Genomic DNA, 19,020 nt, shown 5'->3' with positions numbered 1-19,020 from the left:
TTTATGGCGATGCTTAATAGTTCTCTCCATATTTATGACCTAGTAAGGAACTAACTGAAGAAACAATTTCCGATTACTTCTACACACTGCACTTACTACATTTGACATGAGACTAAATGCATCAAACAGTTGGGAAAAAAAATATATAAGCACCCAATATTGTTGGTTGAATATACTGGCTGAGAACCTTTCTCACACACAGGGTGCTTTTGATAACTATTTCAAAAATATGAAAAAAAAATACCGAGTTTAGCTTGGCATCTTTTCGTTTGGCATTGGTATTTTTGATATCCTGGATAATGTGGTTCTTGAGGAAGATCCTCAAGGACTTGTCCTGGCACCTCAGCAGGCTGAAGAAGAGTTCCAGCAGATCTGTTGGTTGCAGCAAACCCTTGTTGCGAAGCAGGATTAGGGCTTTGCAGAATGTCTGCACAAAAGCAATTGTGGTAATAGTAAGGGTAATGCAGCACAAGTTAACTGGAGCATATTGGTTATAAATGTCACAATATTACCCAGTAGTCTCTGTCTTCAAAATGAAGAGCACTAATGTTATGAGCATTTGTCCACATATGGACACAGAGGTGGCAAAAGGCAATGATGAAAAGGCACAAGCAACATCAGATGGGCAATGCTGAGATAATATTGTGAAGGATAATGTTATGGGAAGATTTTTGGGTTACAAGTGTCTTGACCTACAGCAAACAAAAATAAAAACAACAAAGCAAGCACAGCACACTAGAACAATGTTCAAGCTGAGCATTCCTTGTGCACAAGAGCCAAGGATAAGAAACAAAATAACTTTTGCAGCTGAATTTAGCTGAAGCAGTGAGAAACAAGCCAGTCCACAACACCTGCTTCTAGATACAGAAATGAAACTTTCGTAATGCACCATAGGCTCCGGCAGCATCAAATTCCAAGTAACAAGGAGCCAGTTAAGTACCATAGACTCTACTATGTTGGCTCACAAGCACCATTGACTCTATGTTGCATTTGTATTAGCTACTGTAGTCAGAGGTGTTTGTTTTAAATATATTATACCCAGTTTCCGAAATGCTCTCGCCAACAACAACCTGTCACCAATAAGCCAACAAGAAAGGAAAGTGAGACACACTGCCTGCTACACTGATGGTGCAAATCTTTGACTTGGTGACGTATTCTGGCCTGAACTATGAACTAGTGCAGTCATGTGTGTCATTTTATCCGAGTCCATAGCAAGTGGCAGCACAGGTTCATACAGGCTACTGCTGCTTGTTCTTGGTGCATCTTATACTTTCCTCTGTCTCAACTATACCTTACTTCACATTAAATTTGCAGTTGCGTCTGGCTAATGGCAACAAATTACGAGACAGCATAAGGCGCACTCCGTTGAGCCGGGCTTAAGTGAGACTTGAGTCGAGTACTGCTCGAACATATTTTACTTTCCAGTGCCCGGCTCGTCCAAAGGGCTCCAGAACAGCCTCCAAACATGTTAATGTTAACGCCAGCATTGTCTTTCACTTCATCGCCTTCCACCTTTAATTTGCGACTGAGTTTTTCACATCTTACGAATTTTAATGTAGTTCTCCTCGTTGCTTTAGAAAACGCATATTTATAAATAACACGAGGTCCTGATACAGTCTTTCACTATGGGTCCTCCTTCTGTATATTATTCTTTTTTATAGCCTGTAATATATAATGAATAAATCAATTTCAATAGACTGTTCTCCAGGCTCATACACTTCCTGTACTTGTTCCAAATGCTGAAAGTTCTTATAATCTAAACCAGCAGCGTTCCAAAGCCTGATGCAACTTAAATATGTCACCAGACTGAGCAGAGTCGAAAGTATTAGCAAATGCCTTGCACGAAAACTAAAACTTCAGAAACAAAACGACGGCATCTCGATTATTGGTCTTGTAGATAATGTAAGAGCAAACTATGTGAAAGTGTTGAAGCTTACGTACCATCCGCATTTCCGGATCGAGCTGGGTATTGTAATTTTTGAGAAGATCGATCATCTCCTGTGGGAACTGTTTCATCTCTTCTTCATAACAGTGGCTGACTTGTGCCAAAAACATCACCAGATCGTCCAACTCCTTATTGTGCTCCGCTGGACGGAGTCGGAAAGCTTGAAGCAACGATTCATAGTAGTGGCGTTGCAAATTGAACTAGAACAGAAAGCGGCAATACACAATGAAGAAACAAGAAAAACAACTGCCACGGCATGACAAGGGAGCACCGACACACATCTGACCGACACGAACGTAAGCAAACCTACCTCATCTTTGTAGGATAAGGGGTCACGTTTTATCAAATTTTGCAACTGCGGCAGATTGTTGGGGAGCTTATTTCCCGCTCGTTGCTTCATGGCTTTCACAAAACTTAGTTTCAGTCGTTCCAACTACACGAAACACGTGTCGTATCCAGCGGCTGTCAACAAAATCGTGAACGGTTCTTGGCTTTCGTTGGCCTGACTAGACTAGCATGGACTAGTGTAGTCCCAAAATGTTCAACAATTTGTTAACATTATCAAAGCTTACCAACATTTAACTCACTTACCTCAAATGCATTAATGAATGTTTTATTTTATGGAGGTTATTTATACAGTGTTAATTTTTGCATGAAATTTGTTGCTATCAACACTTCAGCGCTGTCGCCATGGGCATCGTGTTGTCACTTTTTGTTGTTTTTATCGTTGTTTTGATAGAAGTTTTTCTTGTTTGTACGCTACTTTATGAGTAACCGACTGGTAGAAGCGATCAGGTTTTACGAACCAGTGCCAACTGAAAGCGGCGAAATGCTTCGTGAGCGATGGAGAAGTGGGGTGACTTCGTGATCAGGTTTCGCTGACCAAGTGGTTCCTTTACCGGTAAATATAATGTTTGTGATCTGTGAGCTGTGCATACTCTAGTGCTGCGCCCCTGTCGTTAACTCGTTCCTCACTGTTTAGTACATACGTGACTCGAGCACGCAACACTTGAACTTTAATGAGTGTTAAAGCACAAACCTACCGACTTTTTTTGCAGCCGTCACGATGGCAACGGCTTTCAATGAGGTCAACGTTGCGAACGAGACACCGCTGATGTTCTCGCGAAGTAGCTCCCTCGGTTCACTCAGCAGTCTGGATCGGCAAGCCGCACTCAATGCCCACAACCTCGCTGTCAATCAGAGGTATGCCTCCGTTCACTTCCATTTTGTCCTGCTAGCACTGGTTTGTTTGTTTAGAACTTGACTGTTATTGGACGTGTTTTTCGTTATATTATTTGAAGTCGCTTTCTTCTTCATCTGTCCTAATTAGAAGTCGTGATTATATTCTTGATGCTTTGTTAAAGATTGCTTAATTGCAGCGGATTATCGCCTGACACCTTGGAGCAGACCACTGCATATTGTTTGGTGCTACTGAAGATTTACAGTGAGGAAAATGAGAACCTTGTTCTCGTTTTGCTCATCGTCTTGAATTTCCATCTCCCGTATTCCCCGTGTTTCCTCTGAAGATTTACAACTGCGTTTGTGTTTTTCGCTACTTCGAGCTCGTAAGATGCGGTGTACGTTGGCTCTTTGATATTCCTAAACTTCCAGCAGAGAACTTACGTGTTTTGTGAAGCCAGTGCTACGTTAGAAACTTCTCCTGCTAAAGAGTGATGGCGAATGTCTGTCACCAACGTCCTTTCATAAATGACAGTGCGATTCTGTTAATGCTAGATAATTCAATGTTAACCTCTTATGCATTTTATTATTCAGACCATTGGTGACCTTATTTTGCTTTTAATTCTATGACACATCTTCAAACTTCCCAAAACGATTTAACGCATTTTCAACCAATATACTTCATACTTTACGTGTTCAAGCCAAATTTCACCTCTTTGCTAAACAATATATATATTTATTTGTCATTGCCACAAAGAACACGGTCATAAACAAGGAAAATGCTTTATATTATGGTGCTTTAAACTCAACTATTCTGCAAAGCAAAGTTCAGCACCAAAGAAAGTTTTTCACCCATTCTTCCACTGCTGAGGCAGGTCACGAAGTGCGTGAAATTTCATGAAGTATGGAACATTGCACGGAACTATGCCACAGGGCTCACACCAGGTCCTGGTTTTCTTTCAGGACCTGCTGCGAAAAGGCGCCCAAAGAGTGCGGTTTCTAAAACGCATTATTTGAGCGCTGACAAAGTGCTGCCATCTATGTAGGAGAACACAAAGATAGATTAAAAGCAACTTTTACACACTGACACTGCGCAGCCATCTGTGTGGTAGAAGAAAAACTAAGTGGACGCGCTTCAATCATCCAAATTGCTTTGAAAACGGGAATATTGCCATGGACGAGGGACGTCGGCATAGCTCATCCCAAGCAAACGTTACCAATATCACGTTGAAGAATTAGGCGTGTCCGTAGCACCTGAGGGGTTGATGACATGAATACTGAATAAGTTTTACAATTTTGTTCATTGAAGTGGTGTAAAATTTATATGTGGTAATTTGATTGAAGTGTAAGTGTGAAAGAAAACTGTTCCTGCTATCTGAAGCAACTTCTCAGTGGTAGCGTAAGGGACCAACTAGTTGCTTACATAGTCTTCATCTTCATACAAATTTTGCAAAGAACAGGAAAATCCTTGCTATTATTAGATGTAAACACTTTTGCTTGAGGCAGTAAGTGTATCTTGTTTCACGCCATCTCGTAATTTATAGCTGTATATATGTGCGGTCTGAGTTTAAGGTATTTGTAAGCCTGTGTCGTGGCAGCCCTTTGTTGTTGTTTCAGTCTCTAGATTTCTGACGGAGCACACTTTCAGTAAGCCTCAAATTCAGAGTGACCATTTGACATTTTGGTTGTTGACGCTCATTAGTAAGTTCACTTGATAGACTTTGGATTATGCCTATAATATTGTATATTAAACTTTAGGCAGCTTTTCTTTCTTCTCTTTTTTTTTTCGCAGCCAGCATACAAGTGGGGCTGTCTCTCCCAGTGATCTGCCAGACTCTCCAAGCCAAACAATGCCACCAAGCCCACGCCATAGATCTCCTGAACCTGCTTTCCGACTTCCCCCCTGCAGAAAGCCCATTCCACAGCCAATTGGCGGTGTGTTCCAAGACTGCCCACGAAGTTTTGCAGAAGAAGGAACTCCTTGTCGCATGTCACAGGCTACCAGCCTCAGTTCTCTCACTCAAGATGACGACACTAGCAACATTGAAAAACTGCTGAGGCATGATGATGAGCATGGGGCCTTTCAGGAGAACAGTTTTGAAGAAGAGCGTAACGGACAGGCACGTTATGTAGATGGCACATATTATGGGCGGAAGCACATGCAAGGCCAGTCGCATCTGCCACCTCACAGCATCACTGGCATTGATGAAGGTGCAGTTGAAGTGTTTGCAGACACAACACGGCGATATGCCCAAGAAGGCACACCACGAGGCTACTCAAGGCCTGAGAGCCCTTATTCATTAGCTAATGAGAACACCTGTCCACAAAGCGGCATTGTCCCTGACTGGGATGATGACTACCAAATGAGGCCCCACCAAAAGAAGCAGCCTGTGCCCTTTGATAATAGTCGCAGTCATAGATGGAGTGGTGAACGAGTTCAGAAATCTCATGCCACACACAAGCATGTCTCATTTAATGATAACTGCGTCATGCGCACATCTCATGAAGATGCTGCTGTGCCTTACTTTGCTGAGGATTGTGTTCGTGTGTACTGCACGGAAGGTACACCATCTGTTCTTTCCCATGCACCTTCCCTGAATGACCTGGGCAGTGCCAAAGCCTGGCCTAATCCACAGGGTTCAGGTGAACATATGCTTGAAGCTTCACCTAATGGTTGTCAAAGACCTTCATCCCAAAGTAACCAGGCTAATCCCAAGTCACCACGGTGCCATAAACATGTGTCAATCAGTGATGACTGTCATCTTCACTCTCCACACGAAACAGCATCACCATCTTTTGAAGAAGACTGTTTGCGCGTGTACTGCACAGAGGACACGCCATCATTACTCTCCCATTCTGCATCATTCACTGATCTCAGCATAAGTCATGATGACGGGAAGAATTGGGAGCTGACTGAGCATTCTCCAAAACCGTCTTTCGCTAAATCGGAAGCCCTTATTGATGTTTCCGATGAGGAGGAAGGCAGTGCCGATCTCATAGTGCAGTGCATCCAACTGGGTTGGCAGGTATCACAGTCATCAAACTGTAATCCAAAGACCAGGAGCTGGAGTGGATCATCAGAAACGCCGGGGAAAACTGCATCTGTCACACTTCAGAGCAGCTCATCCTCACCTTTGCCATCTAGTCACACAACCTGTCAAAGTCAACAGCATACCAGTGAGGATAATACATTGCCAAACAAAATTCCATCACACAAATTCAGTGTGGTAAGCACCAGGCAGAGCTCAAGTGTCAGCAGTCTTGTTGAAAGAACCTCTCCAGAGCTCACCTGGAAGAGCAATAGCTTTGGGAATGTAAGTGAACTAAACAATTGCCCGAGAGGCTGTTCAGTGGCTGGGCAGAGCTTTTCAGATATCAGCCAGCCCTCATGCACACAAAACTTTAGTTCAACCATTTGCACAAACAAGAGCAGTAGCATGCGTGGCAGCATGGATCAAATGGAAACAGTATGTCAAGATAGTAGTGATGAAGAGGATGATGTCCGCTTGTTGCAGGAAGTTGTGATGATGGGCAGGGCACTGGCTGGAAACCCAGAATTGTCTGCAAGCGTGACATCTCCAAGCACATCCAAGGTACACTCCACTCCAGCACTGAAGGTGCCTTCTCAGCCGGAATTGTATTTGCAGTCCCTGCCTTCAAGCACATCTTCTGTTTCAGTGGCAAGCCCTTTGAGACCACACCAGTATGCTCAAAGCAGCAGGCATGATGCTGTTTCGAGTTCCACAAGCATCACAGAAAACCCAGCAGAACTGCCACTGTTGTCCTCTAGTCATATTTGCTCCAAACCTGAAAGTAGTACTCTTCAGAGTGAAAATGAGCATCTGTCTGAAAGCAGTGATGAGGAGCAGGACAGCAAGATATTGCTTGAAGTGATCAGTCTTGGTCGTGCCGCTGTGGGCAAACAGCAACACTCTGGAGGCAATAGCACGGACCCTGACACTAAATGTCTCCGGGACAATGTCTCTGAAAATCAAAACAAAAGTTCTCCAGTGCTTGTAGCAGGCACTGCATGTGTGACAGTACAGCCTGCTGCCAATGAAATGCCACCTCCTGGTCAATACCTGACATCTCCTTGTGCAATGCCAGATGTTAGCAATTGTTTAATCCACGACGACGATGATAATGATGATGATGATGATGATGGCAAGTTGCTAAAGGAAGTAATCATGCTTGGCCTTTCAAGTGTGCAAAGCATAGCTTTAAATTTGCCACAGCCACATCTTGGCAAGCAGCCGATGATGGTGCCTGAGAAGGAGATGCCAGCCTTTGCAATGTCATGTGCTGGCAATGATGCACAAATTAATGCTGTTGAAGACAGTCCTCCTGAACCTGCGAAAGGACCTGTTTGTGATAGTGTGCATAAAGATACTTGCAACAGGGAGGGAGAACAGAAAGACAAGGTGACTTGATTTTTTTTCTTTGCTGTGAGCAGTACTTGTAACAGAGCAAAGAATTGTGTTTTAGTTATTTCAGCCTCCGTCTGTGGCGTCCCCATCAATTATGAATTGCAATGGGAGCTCAAGTAGCATTCCTTGCCTAACTGCCTTCATAGACATTAAGCCTGTAGATGTGGTATGAGTGAGATCAATGGGTGGTTGCTATGAGGATAACAAAAAAGGTGCTGGACTTTTTGTTGGACCCGCGTGACTTGCACGCACATTACACTGTCAGAGAGAGGGTTGGTAGCAGTGCACCTTTGTTCATGTTCTCAGAGGATAGTGAGAAGGAGCCCTTTTTTTTTATTGTTATGGTGTTCCTGTACCTCCTGAATCCTATTCACTAACAGCTGTAGTTAGCATTATTCCATTTTGTTATGGTGCAAGAATTGTTATTTGGTCATAGTTTCCCATGGCTACTGCTGTTCAGCAATACCATCCATTGTGCACATCAATGTAAGTTTTTAACAATGTCTTGTGCTTTATGGTAAGCTTTCGCCTGCAAGTGCACTTGTAGTTGCATATTTATGTGCCCATATACACCCTGGCAATCATATTTGAAGATTGCAGTTTAAAAATTTTGCTCTGCAATGTCCCGAGTTCTCTCAAATGTTAGCAAGATGTTTCCTTTATATAACCATTTCAGCTTGACTTATGAGATGATTACTTTGCATGTTTCATGCTGGCACTCTTTAATTGTAGGTTGCTGTATTTACTTAATGGATTCATTTTGAACTATTGCTTTTGTGGTGTAGTGGCTGTTTCGTCTTTCAGAATTGTGTAATCAGAGAAAGCCTGGGACTTTGAGATGTTCTCAAACTGCATTGTTTTTATTCCATGCACAATCAATAGTGTAAATGTACCAGAAATCTTAGCTAGATGTAATCGCTTTACACTGCACTTCACAAACTTCACTACCACAAACCCAAAGTAACATTGTGATATTCTAGTATCATCTGTGATATCAAATAGCAAGAAAATGTCATAATATGACCCTTTCAATTTCAACCATTTCCCTGATGGCACAAGACCAAATAGTTGCTGTGTCAAATAAATATATATTGAAAAGTGGAGCAGTGTAAGGCTGTTGAAAAGTAAGGCTGTTGTAACTATGTTTAAGGGGGAGCTTCTATCTAAATATACAAAAATGAAAAAAAAAATCATTTTGATTGGCATCTACTGAACTGATTTTGATGTGCTTTGTTTTGTTTAAAAGCAAACATTTGAGTTAAGCCTTTGAATGATTTCTCCAGAGCTGCCAAAAATTGCAAAAAAGAAACGATAAATAGCATCAAGTTCATAACTCTGCAAGGAAAACTGACACATTACTGCGAACTGCATTGATTGGAATGTGCAAAGCAAGGAATAATATATTACAAAAACAAAATATTACCTACACACTTCTATGAAACATCACTAATAGTGTAAATGAAAATTCAGCTTCCATCTGTCAGTAGAATGTGTCTTTCTCATTTAAGTGAAACAAATTTCATTCAAATTGGCTCAGTGTCTGCCTAAAGGAAAGCATTTCTGGCAAAACTTGAGTTGGCTTCGACATAAAGCTTCCTCTTTACATCACCCTCAACAGTTGGTGCAGTGCACTTTATGCATTGACAGTCTTTGTCAAAAAACACCAGGATGACTACAGATTAAGAGAGTTGCTGTGGTATGCCACAAGTTCCAATGCCCTGCAGAATTAAAAGAATTTTTGCAATCATCATCCAGAGTTCTAGAGTTTCATGCACACCACAGCAATCATACAACACAGCTAAACGACATATATGGTGAAGACGTGGAGTAGCCCATATATTTTTTACAAAGGCTGTACATATATGTACAGGTGTCTATGTCAGCCATTGTTCCCCACCTGAACTTTCCATTCATAACCAGAGAACTTAACATGTTGTGATATCCACAGCCTCCTCTGCAGCCTACAGTTCCTCCTGAGCCTCCAGCCGACTCCTCTGACCGTGTTGTCCAAATTCGTCTAAAGTTGCCAAACAGTCGAACGCTGACTCGACGCTTCCTAGCATCAGCAGAGCTTGGTGTACTGCTAGTCTATCTGGATTCTCTGGGCTACCCACTCACCAGGTTCAAGATACTCAAGAACTGGCGTAGGCAAGAAGTAAGTACTTAATTTCTGTAGGGAATTTGTTGTTGTCATTAAAATCTGTGCAACTTGAAGAGAAGTTCTGACGTCACTGTCATGTCTCCCTACATGGGGGTTCCAGGAATCCATGGGCCAGGCACCCGAGTAGATGTGTACATCCTCCTTTCTGCACCCTTATGTTCCAATGCTCCTCAATTTCTATAGTGTGGCAGATGTGTTAGTTCCTTTTGTCACAACATATGACACACCTGTAGGTGCGCAATATGGGTGCACAATTTAGATTGTCTTCATTTCCCTTGCTATTAAGCTATCTTATTTTGTCGTAACATGAGCATTATTAACCCTCAGCTAATCATTTAACAAAGAGTGTCACAATTTTTAATTTATTTGAACACCCAGAATGTGCGTATACCAGAACTGACAACTGTGAGGTGTGTAACTTTGTTCAAGTTACCTTTTATTATCACAACACAGAATGTTTATTTGACTGAGGTCCAAGATGAACCTGTGTTGCTATGACTTCATCTGAGTTGTCAGCTATATTTATGTAGCTTCCATAGCAGGTTGTCGCTTCTCCAAGATCCCTCCCTATGAAATGCATAATGCATAAGCATCTCAGCATAAAGGCTTGTATAGTTTGTAGAAAATGTGGTTCAACTTGGCTGCTTTAAAAGGGCTGTATGATGTTGCTTGTATTTGATGTCTATTATCATATAGACTTGTGTCAGGGCTGCATTTTTTTTTCCCTCAATTTTGACGAGGTGCAGCTCTTACACGGGACTGAACCTTTTGGTCAAAATGATGCCGGTGCAGTCTTCCTTGTGCGCACCCCAGATTCCCAGATGTACTATTGCATCAGAGGTCAATGCGCAACTCTCGCCATCTGGTTGTAGCAGGCGGAAGTACACAGCACGCGAAAATTCACCGATGCCCGCACGGGACATCAGCGCACGAAGCAGGATTGCTTCTTCGTTGGAAATTTTTTTCCAAATTTTGGGCTGCCAAGCTGGGGTGCGGCCCTTGCACGAGTCTATACGATACTTCAGTAAGAAAAATGTGCTTACATAGGCTGAAACCTTAACGGAACTTTATTTCACTTTGCAGCTTGCAACCGTAAACCCAAAACAGACTCTGGAACAACTCAAGCTTTACCCCAAGAAGACTCTAACAATAAAGGAGCGGTAGTCCCATCGGCTTTTATACATGTGCTAACTTCCCTGGCTTCTTGTTCTTCATTCTCGAGAACACTAAGAAATCTTGTGTCAGCATTGGCACAACAAAGGCAAATCCGTGGAGCAACCAGCTGTTAATACTATTAAACTTCGTAGTCGTCGGCATCATGGCACAAGTCTTCATCATTGTCAGGCTCGAAGAACTCAGCTTCTTGACGAGACAGGAGTGGGGGGGGGTCAGTGCAGACCGATGAGTGGTCACAGCCATCCTGAAATAAGCAATTGATCATGCAATTCACTGTAGCTGCCATTTCTTTACTATCTCATTGCTGCTTCACACTAAAACCATTTCCTTTCGAACTGTCTCGTTGGGCCACTCTTAGTTATAACAAGTCTCACAGGCAGTGTTGACAGCGATGTGTTGAATTGACGTGAAGAGTGAATAGCATGTATGGCTATTAGGAAAGCCTGTAGTGGTATTTAGGCAGTTAACAGTGGCTGTTACCGTTACCTTTCAGCAGTTGTAACTGCTTTGTTTTTAAGATAACAACATATAAAAGTACCATTACTGTCTGTGCCTTATAAGTCCCACTTCACAGAACTGCCCTGAATTTGTAGGAACTGAATAAAGTTCCCTGAATTGTTCACCATGACAGAGTTTGTCACTTATAAGGGCTGCTTTGCTGATGCTGCTTTGAGCATAGTATGGTCCACTCCTAGTAGAACATGTAACTGTTAATAAACCCAATATAACTAAAAAAATTATTTGACCTCATTGGAAAAATGCCTGCTGTGTGATGTATTAGGTTGTAATTTTTGCATAAATAATTGTCTGCAGGCATCTCGATTATTATTGATGACAAAATACTGATTGGCTGTTGCCCTTAAGAGTAGACCATGCTGTGCTAGCTTTGTGCCAAGCTTTTACGACAGACTGCTTATGTCACTGATGTTGTTTAGTGACTCTGAAGCATAGTCACATTGTGAAAAACAACTCCATGCCTCACTATTTCAGTTGGAATATGTACAAGAAATGCTTCATTATCTTGTCTGTTGATTGAACTGCTGCATAATGCCTGCTGGTACTTTCTTTATGTATGCCATCTAAAAGGGCATGCTGATGTAAAGAATGAGAGAGGCCATGCTTGCGCTCACAAATATTGCTACCAAAATGTTGGCATGCAAACTCACGTGCATAGAGTGATGATCGTGCCAGTAAGAAAGACGAATGAGGTCGTGCAAGCTTTTGTTCAATTTGCGACCAAAGATTGAGCTGGCAAACAGGCATGCTTGCACAGCCTGGTGAGCATGCCAGTGCAATAGACTAGAAAGACCTTACGTGCTCTCGTTTGTAGGAGGGAATGGGAAAAGTGTGCTGTCGTTTCCCATACATCTTGTGAGTTTGCTGTTTAGCTGCATCAACTATTGTCACTCTTTTGGCAGGCCTTATCTGCGTGGCATTGCTGGGCTGTCTCCCAGAATCCTCCTGAAAACGCAGCCGTTTAAAATCTGGTCTGTTCATGCCACTTTCATGAGAGGCGTTCTGAGACAATGGTTTGCCTTTTCTCTTGTTTGTTTCGGGCTCCACCTTGTCTGTGAGCCAGGGGAAAAGTTCTTCTTCAGACTCTGAATCATTTCTGTCCTGAGAGCTCTTTAGAAAGTTAAGTGGAGTTGGAGTGACCTTCATTTGGAAAAAGCTGTGCGATCTATCACATGCAGCTGCTTCATCGTCATCGTCAATACTGAACAAAATGGACGAGTCATCTTCGTCATCGCTGGCTTCAAGGTCTGTTCCTACGTTCGGGTCATTTAATATTTTTCCTGTGTTCCTTACTTCCTTTGTCATATCATGTTTCCTTATCTGTTCTCCATCTTCAGCTATCTCCCGATTTGATCTTTTTTCTACTTGTTTTTCACCTTTTAGAGCTGATTCAGCATTTGGTTCTCTCCCAAGGGCATCTCCTGTAGCATTTGTTGTAATGATAGCTGCTCTGGCTTCATTTCGTGAGTAAAGACTGCAGGCTTGCATTTTATGTAATGTTCGTGTCAAGCAAGGTAGATCATCATCCTCGTCTAGTTCCATTTCATTTGTACTGTCCTCTTGCATATCTGTGGTCGGGGACAGATTCTGAGCTGCCTTAAGTCTTTCTAAATTTTGGGTAGGGTACTGTGTCAAGCCGCGAAGATCCTCCGAGCTTCTCACCTGAGACATTTCGATGTCCCCATTTGTGTCACTTTGCTGCTGCTTATCATTTGCGACATCTCCTTTCATTGACTGTGAAAGATGTGCTAGGTACACACTGTTGCCTTTGTCTTGGCTGAATAATTTTACTGCAGGTTGTTGACATTTATCCCACACATCATTGTCACGAGTGCATGTAGATATTACAGGCTCTTCGGTGCTAGGATGGTCAGAGCAGGGGTTGGAGCTCCAAGTGAGTTCCCGCTGTTTCATGCTTCTTGGGTCACTCTGTTGTCCTTCATTTTCTGTCCATGCCTTACTCGTTTCTTGAATTTGTTGGTTATGTTCATTGTACATACCTTGTGCCCAGCTCTCAAGCCTTTTCTCATTGGCCTTTTCTGCCTCATGTTTTGTGTACTTGGCTCTGGAACCTAAGGGAGTTTCTGGATCACCCTGTATGTCATCCACAAGAGCAGCTCCAGTTTCTCCATTTTCAAGAGCTGGCGTCCTCAGATTCTTTTGCCTGAGACTTCTGCGCTTGAGCGGTGTTTGTGGGCATGGGAGTTCAACTGATTTTACAGACTTTGGAGTTTTGAAGCTATATTTAGCCAGCACATTATCCCTCGACTCTGTAGATGTTACAGCTTCTCTGGCAGGACTACTAGGATGCTTGCTATTTTCTTCATTAGGAATGGCATCAGCATCATCACAGCACATCATAGCTGCTGCCTCTTGTGTGGCCTTTGCAGATGAGACTTTTGTCTTGGGCATTAGACAGCTTGTCACTGTCCTATCACATTGTTTCGTTTGGCATTGTCTTTCCAAGGAAGTGGCTGTAGCATTTTTTGTAGTTACCTTGCTACCTTTAGCAAAATTCTTGCTCACCACGATCTTCGCATTGGTATCACTGCTTGTCTTGTCCTCTTGTAACTCTTTACAAGTGTTGCTGAACTTTTCAAGCGCTACTGGATTGGCCACTGCACCCTTTCTGGTATGTTGTCTAGCGTATACAATAGCCCTGTGGTCTGCCATGCCCCTATCCTTTGCAGCTTTTGTTTCCATGTGAACATTGTCAGCCACCGGTACCAGCTTCGTATTGTGGCCTACTTTTTCCTTTGCTGCTGTTTCATTGTTCTCTTGCTGCTGTTCACATGCTGTGGAATCAGCCGTGATGTCCATTTTTGCATTGCTCATGCTTTCCATGCATCTTTTGCTTGTTATAACTCGTCCTGATTCCTTCTTGCTGTCAATTGGCATACCACATGTCTTTTCACGTATTCCCTTTTGTTCTTTTTGCATTTCGTGTCTTGTCATGGCAGCATTTTGTGTATTATCTCTTTGAATAATCCTTTTAGTCACCACTTCTGTTAATTTTGTATTGCTATCTTTCTTGTTAACGTCTGCAGACTGCTTTGGTGGCTTTTTATGTAGGTTGTGGCCTTTGTGAGCTTCAGGGAGTGTTGTGGCATTCTCCTGAACGTCATTCCCACTTTTGTCATACCCTTTCCTTGATGTTGACATTGTGGTTTGTTGTAACACCGAAGCATTTCTTTGCCCATTTTTCAGTTTTTGACTCCTGTTGTCAACATCTGTTGGGCATTTGTCAGTGAGTAGCTTTTTGCTTATCTTGTGTCCTTCGTGAGGTCTGGAGACAACTGCAGCATTTCTTTGAACTTCATTCCCGCTTTTGTCATCACTTTTATTTAACACTGATGTTGCGGTATGTTGCAAAACTGAAGCAGGTCTCTGGCTGTTGTCTGGTACATCACTCTTGTTGCCAACATCTGCAGGGCATTTGTCAGTGAGTGGCTTTTTGCACATCTTGTGTCCTTCGGGATCACTGGAGACCACTGTGACATTCTTCTGAGAATCAGTCCCATCATTCTGACTGTCGTCACTTTTGTTTGCTGTTGATGCTGCAGTATGTCGCAGAACCGAAGCAGGTTGTTGCCTATTGTCTAGTTTGCCACTCTTGTTGCCAACATCTGCAGGGCATTCGTCAGTGAGCGGCTTTTTGCATTTCTTGTGCCCTTCATAAAGTCTGGAGGTCACTGCAGCATCATTCCCACTTTCATCTTTACTTTTGTGTGACACTGGCATTGTGGTAGTTTGCAAAACTGAAGCAGGCCTAATGTCTAGTTTGTCACTCTTGGTGCCAGCACCTGCAGGGAATTTGTCATTGAGGGGCTTTTTGCATATCTTGCACCCTTCATCAGCACTGGAGACCACTACATGATTCCTCTGAACATCATTCCCACTTTTGTCGTCGCTTTTGTTTGCGGTTGACATTGCAGTATGTTGCAAAACTGAAACATGTCCTTGCTTACTCTCCAATTTTTTGCCCTTATGTTTAACATCTGCTGGATGTTTTTCCTTGTTTTTAGCTGACCGAGTTAGATAGCTGAGTGACAACTTTGTCTTCTTAACAACTCTGCCTCCAGTATGTCTGCCTTGTTTGTGCCCTGTAGGTGCATCATTAGAGAACGACTTGGGCTCCTCTTGCTTCTTGGTCTTAGTGATGTTGTGATGTGACTTTCCAGGTTTTATATTTTCTGTCGACTTGAGTGGTGGTGATTTTGAAGCAGTTTTGCATCTGTCGTGACTTATGCTTACGCACTCATTCTGTGGTTTTTCATTGATGACCTCTGCTGATGATTTTCTTGTTTTCTGTAACCTGCTAAATCCAGTTGCCTCATAGTTGTCGTGTTCTGGCGTAGTTGTTACTGGCCTTTTTGGTGTGACAGCATCATGTGGTCTTGTTATGAGTACTGGAATGCCACTTTCTTTGAGCTGTTTGATCATATCCTGTATTGGTTTGCTTTTCGCATCTTGTAGCTGCTTTCCTTCAAACTTCTCACATTCTTGTAACTTGAACCATTGAGTACAGGACAGTTCAGCGGTGACACCTTCATTAATGTGACTTGTCAAGTATCTGCAGCCTTCTTCTGAGTGGCTGGTTATGGGTTTACTTTGCACAGCATTTTCTGGCAAAGTTGTCTCAAGTTGTCTCAGTTTGTTTGACTGTGTCGGAGTTCCTTCCTTACTGCCATCACTGTCCTCAAATGCAGCACCAGCACTCCCTTCCTCATGACTCACACTTCTGGAGATTGTCACCGTTGTCTGTGTAGCAAAGTGGTCAGGAACATCACTGTCATCTCCTTTGTCTTTGTGCAAGTGGAAGTGCAGTTGGGCAGCCCCTTTGTCCACATATGCCACCAAGTCTGTATCAATTTTTTTCTCCTTGATGATTGTGTCAAGTTGCAGTTGCTCAGCATTACCCATTTGTCGCCTTGAACATTCCAGGCCACTAACAATTGTCTTTACACCAACTGTGACATCATGTGTTGTTGATAGGCCTGAGTGCGCCACTGTTGCTATGCCAGCCATATCTGGCCCTTTGAACTTAGTGGCAGCTGCAGTCTTCTGTGCATTCTTACAGGTCACGCTGTTCTGTTTGTCCTCAGTTGTGTTGGCTGTGTAGAATGAAGGTTCATGTGTTGTTGTAAGATGCTTAGATGTGGACAGGACCCTCTGGTTGCCTACCTCCTCATGGTAGCCTGTGGTATCATCAGATGTGCAGTGTTCTGGTGCACCACTTTTGTTCGTTTCGGTTGTTTCGTAACCTGTTAACGAAGATTCCTCTTCCAGCTTTTCTGCATGTTCTTGTTCCTCGCCATTGTTCTCAGATGATGTTGGTTTTTTGTTTTCCTCTGGAAGAGCTTGAGCATGTCTAGTGACTTGAATATCCAGAGGCATGTAACGATTCTCTGCAGCCCTTCTGTTATGCCTCTTGGACCTGAAGCCAGGAAGTGGGGTGGTATAGAGGTCACCTTGATCATCTTCATCGCTCTCTGTCAAACATTCTGCTTTCTGTGAACCTCTTCGCCGTGGCTTGTAACTTGATCGGGCTTTTTTTTGCAGCTTTCTGTTTGAAGAAATGAAAGGCAGTGTGCTTCTAAGCCTTCTTTGCTATTATTATTATTATTATTATTATTATTATTATTATTATTATTTGAATGCACTGGTATTGTATTTACCTTTGTCTGGTCTTTACTGGTTTTTTCTTTGAACAGAGGAGCTTTGCAGCTCTGACGTCACTCTCGTGCCTGCTCCTGGAATGTAAATTTCTGTATATAAATGCAATATCTAATCATAAAAAAATGCACAGCAGGTTAATCCCCGAGACAGAATGCAGAGCAATGCACACACTTAAATTTAGGCTTTGCAAAAGCTTTAAACAATCTTCGCAACTTCATGCTCTTGCTTTGTGAACCTTAAATGGGTACTGCAACATTTCTTGTATGTGGTAATAAAATTATTGTGATGAGTAGACAATACTGCTATGAACACAGGACACAAATATTATTCTGCTGCATGCAGCAGAGAGCCAGGAATCTTGCATAAAAGATCACTTGTTCCCTCCTGCAGTATTTGAGGCAACTTCTATTTTGCTGTTGTCTACGACATTATAAACCACACGACAGCCAGTAGATGCCAGCCTTTGAGCGATTGACTGTTCATGACCATGAGCTACTTCTTAATTCATGCATGCATGCACACTCTTGAATATTTTTTAGCAAACAGGAACATGGCAGTTGCTAATGTGTGTTGCCCATTCTGTCGCCACTCCTTTGTTGCTTTCGGGCACCTTTGTCAGATGCCAATCTTGAAGGGTTGCACCACAAGTGCAGCATGGAAAGAAAAAGAAAGGAGCAACAGACAGGGCACTGCTATCAGTGTTTCCGCAGCTGAGAGGAGACGTTGTATTGTCTCCAATGTTTTATCAAGTCCTTTTCAAAAACTTTTTTGGGGTGTATAGTAACTGACAGGCATTCACCTATTCATGTGTGCCCTCAGGTTTGAAGAAGAGGTGTTGCAGGGCCCCTTTAAAAGTGCCTTTGTAAGGAACATGTACTGTACTTGTAGATTTAATCTGAGATTGCTATGAAAAAAGATTAAACAACACTAAAAATGCCAGTCCCTATTGTCAGTGCTCCAGACACTTTGCACAGCATGTAATCCCATAGCAACATTCTCACTTTGCCTGTTCTTGAAGCCTGGTAAATTCTGTAGTGATTTTATGAGTACAAAAATGTTGGGACAGTTCAAGGTTGTAAGAGGTTAGGTTGAAGTTGAGAAGAAGCATGAATAGCCACAATCAAATTGCCATGTCTGTATTCCATTTTCACAGATGTCAATTTACCACTTTCATTGTCAGCATTCAATGTATGACATGCAGTGGCAGTTAAGTAGAAGTGCGATTAACTATGCTTTTTAAGCTTTGCATCTTTTGTTATGAGAACTAGAGAGTAATTAAATTTAAAAGCAAGGGGGGGGGGAGGCATAGGACAACTCAATGAATTGCATACCTTAAAGCAGGATTTCTTGCCAGAAGCTTCCTCCAAAAGCTTTGCATTCTGCATTTAATGAGCTCCAGTGGGAGAAAGTTGTACTTTGTTAACATCATTTTTATGTTGGAGTTGTAAAACTGTTGATAGGCCGTTGCCTTATTTCCCAGGTAAAGGAGGTCACCATACTCTCTTTCGTACACATCCATGATGAGCACCTGCGATAAGTTGGAGCCACAAAAATAGACCTAGTGTAAATTTCTTCTGCTTTTCTTTCTAAGCTGCTGGGTCACAAATGTGCTTTTGGAGTTGGCAAGCAAGAGCAAGCAATGAAACGTGCCACAACATCTACATAGTGATATTTAAGACATACTGTACTTCTTGTATTCTATTGGCAGAGAGCAGAAATAATGATGAATCAATTCTAGAATGAACAAACACTTCTGCAAAAAATAATTAACTTTCAAAGTCAGAAAGAAGGAGTGTCAATTCTGCAACAGGACAGTTGTTTCAAATCTTTCCACAGATCTCTTTTCTTTTTTTCTTTTGCAAGAAATTACTACAGAAATACTGATCCTGTACATTTTGTGTAATGAAATATATGGAGCCCTAATGTAAGAATGAGGC

At 42.4% G+C, this 19,020-nt stretch overlaps 3 protein-coding genes across 5 annotated transcripts in view; 1 reads left to right on the top strand and 2 right to left on the bottom strand.

Annotated features, from left to right (window-relative positions):
- Mys45A (SDA1 domain containing protein Mys45A) overlaps positions 1-2,453 on the bottom strand; it is a 37,309-nt gene extending 34,856 nt beyond the window's left edge. Inside the window, exons 1-3 of one of the 2 annotated variants that reach the window (XM_075688615.1) lie at positions 2,256-2,453; positions 1,942-2,145; positions 245-427 (exon numbers count right to left, since the gene is read on the bottom strand). In XM_075688615.1, the coding sequence (XP_075544730.1) occupies positions 245-427; positions 1,942-2,145; positions 2,256-2,345 (477 nt within the window). In that variant the 5' untranslated portion in view covers positions 2,346-2,453. The remainder of the gene's footprint in view (positions 1-244; positions 428-1,941; positions 2,146-2,255) is intronic. The other variant, XM_075688614.1, reaches the window with a different exon arrangement.
- Positions 2,454-2,649: 196 nt separating this feature from the next.
- On the top strand, positions 2,650-10,907 carry LOC142578912 (uncharacterized). Of its 2 annotated transcripts, none has more exons than XM_075688600.1 (5): positions 2,650-2,846; positions 3,004-3,148; positions 4,917-7,545; positions 9,512-9,706; positions 10,796-10,907. In XM_075688600.1, the coding sequence occupies exons 2-5, from the start codon at positions 3,012-3,014 to the stop codon at positions 10,874-10,876; spliced, it is 3,042 nt and encodes a 1,013-aa protein (XP_075544715.1). In that variant the 5' UTR covers positions 2,650-2,846; positions 3,004-3,011; the 3' UTR covers positions 10,877-10,907. The 2 variants fall into 2 exon arrangements, with proteins under 2 accessions (XP_075544715.1, XP_075544714.1); XM_075688599.1 differs by having other exon boundaries at positions 2,652-2,846; positions 9,500-9,706.
- Positions 10,757-16,801, bottom strand: LOC142578177 (uncharacterized). Its single transcript, XM_075687579.1, has 2 exons — positions 12,203-16,801; positions 10,757-11,132 (listed from the first exon to the last, which is right to left on the bottom strand). The coding sequence occupies exons 1-2, from the start codon at positions 16,799-16,801 to the stop codon at positions 11,007-11,009; spliced, it is 4,725 nt and encodes a 1,574-aa protein (XP_075543694.1). The 3' UTR covers positions 10,757-11,006.
- Between the last annotated feature and the right edge of the window lie 2,219 nt (positions 16,802-19,020).

The sequence above is a fragment of the Dermacentor variabilis genome, chromosome 4 (genome assembly GCF_050947875.1).
Source record: "Dermacentor variabilis isolate Ectoservices chromosome 4, ASM5094787v1, whole genome shotgun sequence".
NCBI lineage: Eukaryota > Metazoa > Arthropoda > Arachnida > Ixodida > Ixodidae > Dermacentor > Dermacentor variabilis.
This window is presented reverse-complemented; position numbering and strand designations above follow the sequence as displayed.

Excerpts from the sequence above, each read along its gene's own strand:
- LOC142578912 (XM_075688599.1), top strand. The coding sequence starts at position 3,012 with ATGGCAACGGCTTTCAATGAGGTCAACGTTGCGAACGAGACACCGCTG. Across the intron at positions 3,149-4,916 it reads AACCTCGCTGTCAATCAGAG|CCAGCATACAAGTGGGGCTG; the intron begins GTATGCCTCCGT and ends TTTTTTTCGCAG. Across the intron at positions 9,707-10,795 it reads AGAACTGGCGTAGGCAAGAA|CTTGCAACCGTAAACCCAAA; the intron begins GTAAGTACTTAA and ends TTCACTTTGCAG.
- LOC142578177 (XM_075687579.1), bottom strand. The coding sequence starts at position 16,801 with ATGCCTCTGGATATTCAAGTCACTAGACATGCTCAAGCTCTTCCAGAG. Across the intron at positions 11,133-12,202 it reads CCTCCTACAAACGAGAGCAC|GATGGCTGTGACCACTCATC; the intron begins GTAAGGTCTTTC and ends TGCTTATTTCAG.